Source organism: Scophthalmus maximus, chromosome 3, assembly GCF_022379125.1.
Source record: "Scophthalmus maximus strain ysfricsl-2021 chromosome 3, ASM2237912v1, whole genome shotgun sequence".
NCBI lineage: Eukaryota > Metazoa > Chordata > Actinopteri > Pleuronectiformes > Scophthalmidae > Scophthalmus > Scophthalmus maximus.
In genome coordinates, this window is record NC_061517.1 from 28983692 (window position 1) to 28996363 (window position 12672).

The 12672-nt window shown below is 45.4% G+C and overlaps 1 protein-coding gene across 2 annotated transcripts in view; it reads right to left on the minus strand.

Annotated features, from left to right (window-relative positions):
* Nucleotides 1–1830: 1830 nt before the first annotated feature.
* plagl2 (pleiomorphic adenoma gene-like 2) overlaps nucleotides 1831–12672 on the minus strand; it is a 39547-nt gene continuing 28705 nt past the window's right edge. The window contains exons 2-4 of one of the 2 annotated variants that reach the window (XM_035645651.2): nucleotides 9819–9987; nucleotides 9604–9729; nucleotides 1831–8545 (exon numbers count right to left, since the gene is read on the minus strand). In XM_035645651.2, coding sequence (XP_035501544.1) covers nucleotides 7081–8541 — 1461 coding nt within the window. In that variant the 5' untranslated portion in view covers nucleotides 8542–8545; nucleotides 9604–9729; nucleotides 9819–9987 and the 3' untranslated portion in view covers nucleotides 1831–7080. Of the gene's footprint in view, nucleotides 8546–9227; nucleotides 9730–9818; nucleotides 9988–12672 lie in introns of both variants that reach the window. The other variant, XM_035645650.2, reaches the window with a different exon arrangement.

The following is a 12672-nucleotide window of genomic DNA, read 5'->3' on the forward strand; positions in this document are numbered from 1 at the left end:
TCATTATTTTTTCCACACGCACAGAACTGACAGCTAGTGGAATGTGAGGAAATATTTGCAGATATTTACAAAAAAGTGTATTGGATTAAAATTCCTCACTGCCCCTTTAAGTCTGACGTAATAGCTCTGATGTTGCATTGAGGTTGCCTCAGCTTTGGTTCAGAAAGGCACTATCATCCAAGTGTTTGCAACACTGGCCTGTTGGGCCCACCACTTTGGCCCAGACTGAAATATCTCAACAACTACAGCACCACTCACTGGCTACTTCTGTGGCCACCCCAGAATCTGAATGGGAGTTGGTTCACTGAAGGGTCGCAGCGGGGCTTGCTCCCATAGTGAGACAATGTTGCAATGTTTTTCTGAATGCTTCCTCTGTCTTTTGAATAGAAACTGCTCTAGAAACTAGCGAAAGGAGTTCGGAAGATGTTAGAACTTACCCCACCAGATGTGTGTGTAAAGGTGTAAATCCCTGGTTTCTGTGTTGCCCAAATGTCCGCAGGGCTATGATCAGATGATAAAGTCATTGATGTGGTGACTCAGTCCTTTTAAATCCTTTATTATTATTTTTTTTTTTAAAGCTCTCCGGGTTCCTATGAAAAAATCCCACGAAACCAATAAAAAGTTTCTATTCTTGAGTTATGGCACAGTTGGCCCTCCCATAAGTGCATGCGTGAAAGTCCGCTCAGTTGATGTAATTGCAGCTTAGCTCCCCAGCACTGTCATTAGGGCGGTCTCGACACTTTGATATGCGCGCAGGCTCACTGCGTGGTGCAGCTCTCTGAGACACGATCCAGACCCTGGTCCGACACCAGGCACAGACACACTGCGGGGACACCCGTCAGATAGCCCCGAGATATTACTGCGAGATACTGCACTGTAAACTGGACCATATCCAAATACTGTGAGAATCATAGTGAGTCGGTCATTCAATAATCTCCCCGAGGTTTTTTCAAAGTGGGAGTCGGGCCTGCTGTGTCAGTAGAGGCTCACTGATTGGAAGTGAGAAGATATTACATTAGCTATCATAGGGACATGCCATGGAGCGGCCCAAATACGTGTATGTATGGTTTGGATGGAAATTATAGTAAAGAGATACTGTAGCTTTGGGGGGAAATTACTATATACATATATATATATATATATGTGGAAAATGGACCTCTTATGTATTTGGTGCAGCTGAAGTTGTGTCAAATGTCAATATTAACACATAAGTAGACTCCAGTGGTAAAATAGGTAAAGTGAGGGGAAAATGAGAATAAGTCCTCAGCCGTGGATCAGGGGGAAAAGGGAAGACTCCTACACTGAGGAGACCAGGTGCGGCACGGTGGTGCAGTGGTTGGCGACGTTGCCTCGACCGCTCTGGATTTGAACCCTGGCTCAACACAACTGACGAAGCTTTGTTTCCATTAAACAGATAACTGCGTGAGAGCAAATGTCTCTATAAGAGTTTTTTAATTTCAATATAAAAAATGTATACTTTTGAATGAGCTTTCCTTTTGAATTCTAGGGTAATGAGATCCATTGAAAGGTCTCGAACTCGCTGTGTAAAGGGCCTTGAGATATTGTGAGTCGAGATTTGGCACTGTACAAATAAAACTGAATTGAATTTAAAGCGGTTTTTAAGTCTCTTCCGCGTTACCTTGAATAAAACAAAAACAGGCCACTAGAATCCAACCGATCCAACCGAATCCAATCCAAGAGTTTCCTTTCAGCGAAAATACAAAGGACATGAGAATCCGTCATGGTGGTTATTACTACATTGAAGGTCTTCTGCCACTCCGCAGTTTAAATGATATTGAATGATATTGGGGGGAAAAAATGCAAAGAGGGTATGAAACCGCTGGTTCGTCTTTTAATCATTTCAACATAACACATGACAACTCAAAGATACACTGTACTGTACAATAAGTCAATAGTTCTGTTGTTGTGTTCACCATCTCTTTGGATCAACCAATATACAAATCTGTCACTTTTACATCGTAGCAACTGATTGCATGTGAGATATGTAACAAAAAAAAAGCAAGACTTCTCATTTTCTTTCTTCCTCTGAAGCGCATCATTTATATAATTCTCCCTGTAGTTGATAAACTCCATGCTATATAAAATAGTGTAAGTGAATGCAAATATTCTATTTTCGTTCACCTTTTCTTTTTTTTTATGCCAGACGTGGCCGTAATAGCGAGTGATAAAAAATAAAGGGCTATGTCACTAAACGAGATACACAAAGAGGTTGGAATGCAAGACTTACATTTAGCTAGAAATATATAAAACTACATGTGGGTGTTGCCTGCATCAGACAATACCCACTGTCTTTCTAAAAGCAAAAATAAAGAGAGAGAGAGGGAGAGCATTAATAAAATCAAATCAGTTTTTTTTTCCGCTTTAAACTGATGAGTAAATTCCCTTAACTTTTTTTTCTTGCGTGTTCTGCACCTACTAGTTAAGAGGAGAAGGTGAGGATAAGTGCATCCCTAGTAGGTGCAGGTTCGAGGTAATGGATCTACAGCCAAGCCAAGGAGCGGAACAGCACGAGCATCGGTTTCTGAATCACACTGATTTGGTATCAGCTTTTCTTTTCTTTCTTCTTTTGCTGCGTTCGCTCAGGCTACGGAAGCCCACTTCCGTCAGAAAGAGAAGGACGACGTGGTGACTGTGTAAAGGAAAAGAGGATCAGTTCAACTGATAAGATGCTGTACGTCAGAATAAATCAAAATGATGACGTAAGAGATAGTGAATAAAAGTTTCCACTCCCTGGATTAGGTCATAATTTTGTAGTTTTTATCGAGGGTAGAAAATCTAATCTCACTTAAGTAAATCAAAATGACTTAAAGTCTTTCTAACTTTTGATTTTATGAAATCGTAAAGGTTTGTATTTACTAAATTTTGATACAGATTCAATAATTAAATCACAAATTGCGTTTTGTGCAAGTCAGGATTATTAGAAAGCAAGTCAAAGTTTGACTCGGCATCGCATTGTTTTCTACTTCTTTTTTCTAGATGAGTCAATAAACTTGACTCAATATTTCATATTTTCTAATGGGCAAGTTCGGTTTGACTTAAAGGCTCATATTTATGACGCAGTAAGCCAAGACTTTTCATCTTTTTCTTTCCTTCTCTTGTCAGAAGCGGGCTTCCATACGGATCAGCTGGGCCCGTTTCCCCGGGACGATCCCGTTACAAAGAACGACGGAGAGACTCGTGGCTGAACCTGGGGTCTGTTTTGCAGCTACAAGCGCGGCCACACTTTTCACCTCCGTCTTAGAAATTTGAACACTTGTCATTCTCCAACCTTTCGATGAGTGGACCCGCTTCGCAATGAAAAACCCCCAAACTGTCGTCGGTTCCAACACGGTGGCATCATTCGAGCGTTTGAGTCATTATAGCAGGAAGTTGCTCCTTTCAGCTGTAAGTGCTTTCACATTGGGGTCACTCATGACGGGGCGTCCGTTCAGTTACAGGCAGGGTTCGCTGGTGGGGCGTGGTCAGGGAGGGGCCCTCGTTTCTCGCCGCCTCAGAATAACAGATATGTTGCCGCTGTTCTCCCCGTGCACTTGGCTGTAACGTTTGATTATATAAATTTATGAGAAAGAAGGCAAAGCTGGTTACCAAAAAAAAAAAAAAGTTTCAAAGGAGAAGGGGCGGGGGTTGGTATGCAGGAGGTTATTAGTGAAAGGTCTATCAAAAATACTGTTATTCTTTTGGAGAGGAGAAATACACAAAGGTTAAAAGTCTACACATCAAACTAATGGCACATACATGAACATGATCAATACAAAATTTAAAAACATATGAACATATAAGCTGAAATTTTAAAAGAAAAAAAAAAGTTTTTTTTTTTTTAAAGGTTGAAAGTGCTAGAATTCAGATTAGCTCACAGAAACCCAGGGAGGACAAACTTAATACATGCCGAAATCGTCTCCTTCACCCTTTTCTTTTTTGAAAGGACTAAATGAATATTTGTTACAAAAATATAAATGCTCAATTTGATTGCTACAAATCTGGCTTGAGCCAGAAGCTCACAGTAAAAGAGCAAATTTGAATCTTGCCTCTTTTTTTTTTTTTTTTTTTTTTTTTAATATATATCAGGTCAATTTAGCAGAAAGGTGCCGGCAGCGGATTTATTCAGGATCAATGACAAGTTCGATCATTTTACAAGAGTCGTCATCAAAATAATGACCCTTCCAGGGGGGAGACTAATAAGTGTCAAACAAGTTCTAAAATGAGTTCAGAACTTGGAATATAACATCGAGAAGTTCGGCTTCAGGTGTGGTTGAACAGTCAGACTGTGGGGAAGCGTTTTCAACATCAGTGCTCGCTGATTATAAATTCTAAAAATCACGCTGGGGGCCGTCAGCCACTGGTAGCTCGCCGGCTTCCTTGATGTCCTACAGTATAGAAATCGGATGACACTTGCAGCATTCTGTAACAAGCAATTGTGCAAAGGTGTGAGTTTCTTCTCCCGAGGTTTTGGTAAGAAAAAAATAAAAAATAAAAAAAATACAAATGAGGTGATGTGTTGTGTTGTTTTTTTCGAGGTCCTGTTTTATACAAACAGAAAAATAATATATCATATGACAACAAACAAAACAAATATATGACTACAGGCGATGCCCCGACTCTCGCAGGCAGCCATGTGTCCCCCCACTGTGCTTTGAATGTCAAAGCCCCGGGAATTCAGTGACTGCGTCGCTCTTCCGGATATCGCCATATTTCGTCAGACCCTTTTCCTTTGATTCTACAAAGCAGCTGAGAAAAGAGGAAGAGGAGGAGGAGGAGGAGAAGGGGGGGGGGGGGGGGGGCGGGGCTGATGAACACTTTGTTGGTTCTGTTTGTGCACGTTTCCAGCTCACTGTCCATCTTGCAAAAGATTGAAATGTTCTAGTGGTCTACAGTCGTCGTCCATCAGCAGCCGTGGCTAAAAGCAGCAATATGTCTTTTGATGTTCTATTTTCTTTTTCATGTGCTATGTTTTCTTTCTTCCTTTCTCTCTTCTTTTCTTTCTCTCTTTCTTCCTTTGTCCGTTTTCGCTCTACATTTGATGCCATGAGTGGGCCTCGCCTGTGGCATGGGGACTGCTCCCCCGGTCCCGACCGGGACGGGGCACAGCCACAGATGATGCAGGATCTCAGCCCCTTGTGAAACGTATGGATATGCCAGCTGTGTTGTTTGCGTCCTATTGGACAAAGGAGCACCTTTCTCGCTTTGAGGCTTGGGTTAACTTTGGGCTCAGGTTTCTTTAATAGGCCGGCGGTGAATGGCTAGAAAAGGCTCCGAACTACGACACATCCACGGCCCTCGAGCTTGGGGTGAAACCAGCTGGGATTCCATCACAGCTCAGGGGAAACACAATCCACCGGATGAAGACCTACAGTCGTAAATTCATATTCCATCCATGTCAGCAACCCTACGACACAATCTATCTAGTTCAATTCCTACTTGATTATTAAGCCACTAACAGCCGTCTAAAGATATTTCCCATCCACAGTACATGTAAAGGTAAAGATTGGATATGACAGAGAAAGCTTACGGGGAAAAGCTAATACTTCATCCATTTGTTTGATCAAAAAAAAAAAGCAAGATACACTCAAATGTAAACCTGCCAGACATCAAAAACATCATCACTTAGTTTTAATACGTCTATCTAAAATACACCTTACTGAGATAAAAGCAATTATAATATTCATTCTTGAGATATTTCGTACACTGCAATAACATTCTTTAACACATTTTTTCTTCTTCCTCATCTGTCACTGTAATTCTTGTTCTCTGCCATTCACATATGTCAGGGTTCTCCATTACCATGATGATGCATCTTTTTAAAAGACTGCGAAAAGATGTGTCTGTGTTATGGTTTCCAAGAATACAGCCTATGTCTTAGATATGTCGGGTATCGTCGATATATATCGTTATCACGGGAACATTATTCTTTCTTTAAAGATAACTGTTGGAGGAAAGACGGGTGAGGGAAGGAGAGTCCTCGCAAGAGACACCAGGTGGACTCTGGGTCTCGGGCAGTGAAAACCTCCAGAAGTCTCGAGGAAGGAGATTCAAGGTTTCCCCGAGGAGACTCCTAAAGGTCAAGTGCCTTCTGCTAGAAAAAAAAAGTGCTTCTCTTGAGGAAAAGTTAAGAGTAAAAGGTTAAAAAAAAAAAGCCAGCATGATGATACATCGTTGTCATCCAACTCACACAATTCCACATATCTCTCAAATATCGTCTTTTTTTTTAAATGCGTGGCCATGCGTGTGACTGGTCTTTCTGTTGGGCAGCAAACAGAGGACGCAGTCCTCCTATTTCCGTTCAAACTGACCTGACTCTAGGAGCACATTAGTCACAGCTAAAAGAAAAATAGTTGGGACTTGTCGTTATAAGAGCACTTTTTTAGGGGCAGGGCTCACTTTTGGTGGCTCTAGCCTGGCTGTTTCTCTCTTCATTCCTTCACTGATCTCTCTCCTCTCCGCACTGGTCATGACACTTGATGGTTCTCAGAGTGGGAGGTTCAGAACTCAAGATGAGACACATTCTACCATGTTCTTACATTTGGAAGAGAAAAAAAGTAAGTAAAACAAAATATCCACTTCAAACTATATTTTTTTTGTTCTGGGTCACAACAAGACAGACAATCTTCACTAAAAAAAAAATTATCTTTGACTCTTTTTTTTTCAATTATTACATTATAAAGTATGCAGTACCACGCCTTTTGGCCTACTGATCCTGCCCTCTATACCACTAAATAGGGGATGGAAGGGGGATTAAAGGGGAAATAAATGGAAATTTAAAAGAAGGGTTAATACGACGTTATAACTATAGGATAGGGGGCGAGCAAAAAAGCCCAAATAAAAGCTGCTTCGTCTTCTTTTCTCACCTTTTCCTTTTTTTGCTCAAAGGGCGCTTAATTTCCTTTTAAGGCTCAATCAAAAGCTTTTGTGCGCTTTCTTTTAAGGCTTCTAAGTGTTCATTTGTAGGTTTATTGATCTTAATTCTCCAACTTTTCGATCAGGCTCTGGAAAGAGCCACAGCCCCAAATATCCATGGTGAGCGGAGCCAAGGCTGGCGTGGAAGCCAGAGGGCTGGGCTCTCTCTCACTGGAAGGCCTGGTGGAAGCGAGGCAGTGTGGTGGTACTAAGGCTGGAGCTGAACACCGGGGGAAGGGGGTGCAGGGGTCCGAAGCCCAGACCCCCGCTGGAGCTCTGCTGCTCCTGAGGTTGCGGTTGCAAAGAGGTAAGAGGTGCCGTGCTGACTGCTGCGGCATGGGGCTCGGCAGCATGCAGAGATGAGGAGGAGGAGGAGGAGGAAGAGGAGGGGGTCGCGGATGAGGTGTAGCCCATCACCAGCCCTCCCGTGCTCATGGGGGCGCTGTACGGGGGCAGGTTCAGGGGCAGGAACCCCAGCAGGTGGGAGAAGTCCATGTTAGCAGCACACAGAGACTCCGCGATCATCGCAGGGCTCTTGGACAGGAGGTGATCCCCGCAAAGCTCGTCCGTCAGGCCCGAGGTGGGCTCCAGTCCGTCCTTGGGGGGCGAGGCAGCAGCGTGGGGCTCTGCAGAGTGAACCGGGCCTGGCAAGCCACTCTGCAGATCCATGAGGAAGCTCTCCATCTCCACTTTCAAGGGCTTGTCCAGCAGGTATGAGGTAGATCCCAGCTGGTATTTGGGGGCTGGCTGGGGCTGGTGCTGCTGCTGGGGAGCCGGAGTCTGGTGGTGGGTGGGCAGCGGAGGGGAATGGTGGTGGTGGTGATGGTGGTGATGATGGTGGTGGTGATGGGAGTGTGGATGAAGAGGTCCAGGGGATTCCATGTGGCAGCCCATGCCCATAGCTGCAGACAAGGTGCCAGGCATTAGGGACGGGAGTGGGTGACCCACCCCAGTATTAGACATTGCCTGGAGGTGGTGGGGGTTGTACATGCCCATTGGAAAAGGGGCCCCACTGGGGAAGGGTTTGCCCATCATGGGATCTTTGTTGGGACCCATGCCACACATCATGGGGCTGAGCTCCTCCTTCACAGAGCAAGGTGGTGATCCAGAAGCCAGAAGACCGAGCATGTCCGGCGGCTCCGTCTTGATCTTCAGCAGCTCCTGCGAGTGACTCTTCTTCACGTGGCGCGTCAGGTGATCCTTCCTGCCGAAGCGTTGGGCACAGTACTGGCACAGGAAGTCCTTTCGGCCCGTGTGGACCACCATGTGACGTCTCACATCCTTCCTCGTGTAGAACCGACGGTCGCAGTGGTCGCACGGGTGTTTTTTCTCCTTGGTGCCACCCAACGACTTCCCGGAGTGGCTCTTGAGGTGCTCCAGGAGAACGGGTGTACTCTCATAGCTCTGCATGCACACTTTACAGGTGAGATCCCCTGCCGTGGCAGAGTGCATGGCCATATGGCGCTTATATCCCGGCTTGGTGTTGTAGTGCTTCCCACACTCCTCACACTTGAAGGCCTCCTTGTTGGGGTCATGGGTCTGCAGGTGGTTTTTCAGGTGGTCCTTGCGGTGGAACATTTTCTCACAGAATGAGCACTGATGGGTCTTCTGTGGAGAGTGTGTGGCCATATGCCTGCGCAAGAAAGAGAGAGCGAGTGTGTTAATGGCAGAGGTTTTTCAGGAGTGTGTCAGCAGTGTGCATGCAAACGTGAGGCATGAATTCCTTTCAGTCTAGCCCCTTGTGTCTACATACAGTGTCACAGTGTTTTACTGTCAGGACTCAAAATGGATTCCAAACATCCTTGTATGTCCATGAGTTTGAGATTCAGTCATTTAAATTTGCACTGATTGAATTTCTGGCCACTTGGGCCAGTGCAACCTTCACATATTGTTTGTGTTTTTTAGCCACCTGATGAATGTAAGTGCAATGTTGACTCTACTTTCTGCTCTTCTTTGGTCTCCGCCACCTGGGGGGGGAAATCTGTGGCTCTCTTGCCGCTAAACGCTAAGACGTGTACTCTGGGTTTGTCAGAGCGTTTTCACTGAGAACAGCTGCCTGGTGCGTCTGAGAATGATGCTCGTGGTGCGAGCAAAGTTGCAGGCTGTGAAACAAGATGATAAATACTTGATGTGTTGCTTATCGTAGATCAAGATGCAATTTTTTCTGAATCACACATGTTGAATGACAATATAAACTTTCTTCCTTTCCTGCTAAATGGGGGTTCTGAGAAAAGCTGAAGAAGCCTGGCATCACACTGTATTTAAAAAAAGAAGGAAAAGAATGTGACCTGAGAAATGTGATTGAGGCTTTATACCTGAAGAGTTTGTATTTGGAGCTGAAGGCCTTGGGACAGTGTGGATGCGAGCAGTGGAAGGGTTTCTCTCCCGTGTGACTCAAGGCGTGGACGCGCAGCTTCTCCTGTGAGGTGAACAGAGCCCCGCACACCAAGCACTCGCTCCCGCTCCCTCTCCCTACCTCCTCACCCTCCCCTTCCCTCTCCTTCTCTCTCTCTCGCCCCCTCTCTCGCTCTTGCTCTCTCTCTGTCCGTGGCAGCGGGGCGGCGCTACCGAACAGCTTGGCGAGCGTCCGTCGTCCCTCTTCCTCCGGCGTCAGTGCGGTAATACGGTGTGAGGCATCAGCGGCAGCAGCTGCCATGGCAGCCCTAGAGTGCCGCTGCCATGAAAACTCACTTGTGGCTCCCCTGCCTCGCAGGCTCAACGTGGGAAGTCGCAGGGGGGTTTGCGGACAACGGGGGCGTCTGGCGGCTCACAGGGAGGGCCAATGATCTGGCAGTAACATCGGGGTAAGACAAAAATCTGTGATGAGAGAAGAGTAGTACATGCTTTGGCAGTCGCTGTCTTCAAGCTCGTGGCAACATTGAAAGGCAGTTTACCCTATTTCTTACCTCTTAAAATTCAACTCTGTAGGCTCCTTCCCTCTCTCTCTCTCTCTCTCTCTCTCTCTCTCCGCTTCTGTCTCTCCTTCTCTCTGGTCTCGTCTTCGGTCCTCCTCACCCAGTCCCAACAGCTATGGTTGGCGGTGAGTGGGAAATAATGTTCTGCATCCTTACTGTCCTGTGAGGAGAGAGCACACGCAACAATCACAAGGGTTCAAGAAGTGACCCGCAGCCTCTTTTCAAAGCTTTGGCATGGTAGTGGAATTTATTCATGCGGCCGATCTAAAACCTCATAAACCGAGAAATAAATGAAACCAATTCAAAAGACCTGACTTGAATCCTAATATATCATTTGCAAGTTCCACATCATAAGCAAGTTTCCCCCTGAGCTCACTAGGGGGCGCTGGATGACAAGTGTGACAGACCTGACGGGGACTGCAAAGGGATTGGCGGAAAAAACTGTTTTGTGATTGATGATCCTCACTCACAGTCGAAGCACAGTACCTTTGTTTGAATGACCACGTGAAGACTGAATGTAATTACACGGCCTTATCCTTCATCATGTGGTGTGTGTTTTTTTTCTTCAGATGACAGCGCAGTGCACAAATCCAGCTTTGTGTGTGTACATGTATGTACTTGTTATGAAACTTGATAAGGCTCCGGAAATCCTTGGGAAAACACAGAAACATACACAAGCCCCCGGGGAAGAGAGAGGGTTGCGGAAGGGGGGGGGGTTAGCGTTACCTGTCAGCAAGAATTCAACTAATTCTGGGCATCGCAGCAAAAATTGTCAAAAACCACAAAGTCACAAAAAAACTAAAAACAACCACACAGCGTGACTGGAAATAGTCACTGACCTGCAGTTGTTCATTAAAATAACCAACAAACTATTTCAGCTGGTTGTTCCTGAGAGGCGGGCTGAACTCTCTCCCCCTGTCATCTCTGCATTCCCTTATTTACCCTCTGTGACCTCTGTGACCTCTGCTAGCGAACACATCGGCCAAGTCCAAGGTTGAGCGGACACAACACTGATCGCCGCCGCCGGCCGTGCTCCCAGCGTCCGTCACGTGAAATGAGTGCCGTGAACACATGTGGGCATTTGTGACAGAATGCACACACACACACGCGCGCGCACACACGCACAAAGTCTGCACTTACATACACAGCTCCAAATGTAACGGCATCCTTTCTGTGTGAGAGGTGAATGAGTTGGTCGTTCTTGCAGATGCTTCTTATTTGGACGTGTTTACATAGAGATACAGTTTACTGTAGGTGTGAACACATGTATCCACACGTTGGAAAGTCTGGCTAAAAAATGCACAAATGAGAGTTGTGTGTGTGTGTGGTCATGTAAATTCTTCTACACAAGACGAGCACATGCGTGCCTCATGTGCTCACGCATGTCTGTTGGTGTACATGTGCATGCATGTGTTTTTGTTCCCGTGATGTGTGTGTAGTCGCAGTGGTGGTTAAGAGGACCTGACACCTGTAGCGTTGTGTGATGGTCATCACCCAGCGGGGAGGGTGCCGGGGGGTGACACTCGTCCCATTGACCGCCCTCAGGGAGCCCGGCTCTATTGTGCAGCCTACCCACATCGCACATTCCTGGCCTGAACCATGCCGTGTTGCGCTGCCTCTTTCCTCCGCACACAACGGCACATACAACACACAGAGTTCTGGTCACGCCGAATGCAACATCATGCCTCCCCCCCCCCCACCAGAAAGAAGAAGAAAAAAAAGCCGGCATGCTCAAACACACTCACAAAGGCATGCACACAGACGGCCAGATACAGTACAATGAAGAGAATCATCACCGTCAAGTTACAGAAATAAACCAAATAGAGCTTGACCACAAAGGAGGCACCATGACAGACCACGTGGAGGGGTCACTTAACGCATGGATGCCCCCAGGCCCGGACAGGCTTCAGTGAGTCCTACTGACCCAATGTGATATTGTCATGTTTCCATTATGTAACATCACATAAATAAAATGTTTGGATTACCTGCGTATCTTAAAGTGTGTTACCACCCTACACAGATGAGGTGTTGGGCATTTCTTCCAGTTTTAAAATGGAAATAATATCAATTTAAACCAGCGTTGCTAATTACTCAATTTGACCGCCAACTCGGCCTCAAGCAGCGCCGCTGTAGTTAATAACGAAACAACGTGTCATGTGTTGTTCATTTGACATTGATTTAGCAAAAATAAAACTGTAAAAAATGTTCTAAAAGGCAAAAAAAAGTAATCTACAAAAAGAGACCATCAGTTCCCTATTTGAAAAATACAGAGGGAATTTCTGTTTACTTAAAGTTTTTTTTAAAGGCAGGCATTGTCTTAGAGTAATAGTGCAGCTGTTACCAAGGGCATTAAAATAGCTCTGTCCCAGCACGTCAAGACAGTGAGCTCGTGTGAACAACGTGGAAGCAGCTAAATAAAATTCAGCCATCATTCATTGTATCATTTGTTCCCTGTTTTTCCTGCACGCCTGGCATGTGACCATTTAAAAAAAAAACATTCGTGTTTCCTACGTATCACCCACACTTGCTTCAAAGTTCTACTTCCACCCCAGAAATCTTAATATTGATATAGTGCGACGAGTGTTTAAAGCCCAACAAACCTGTGTTCATCACGCGTACAAAACAACCAACGAGAAAACTGTCGGGTGAAAGCCAACCAGTGAGATAACCACGTCTGACCGGAGCTAAACCAAAAACGTACTCGCTAATATCAGATAAGTTCGACCAATTGGATCTTTTTAATGCAATTTGTGGAACAACGTAACAGATCATGACTAAGAAAAATATAGCCAGACTAATGTTAGCCTTGCTATCCGAGCAGTGGCAATAAAAAAAAACATGCATT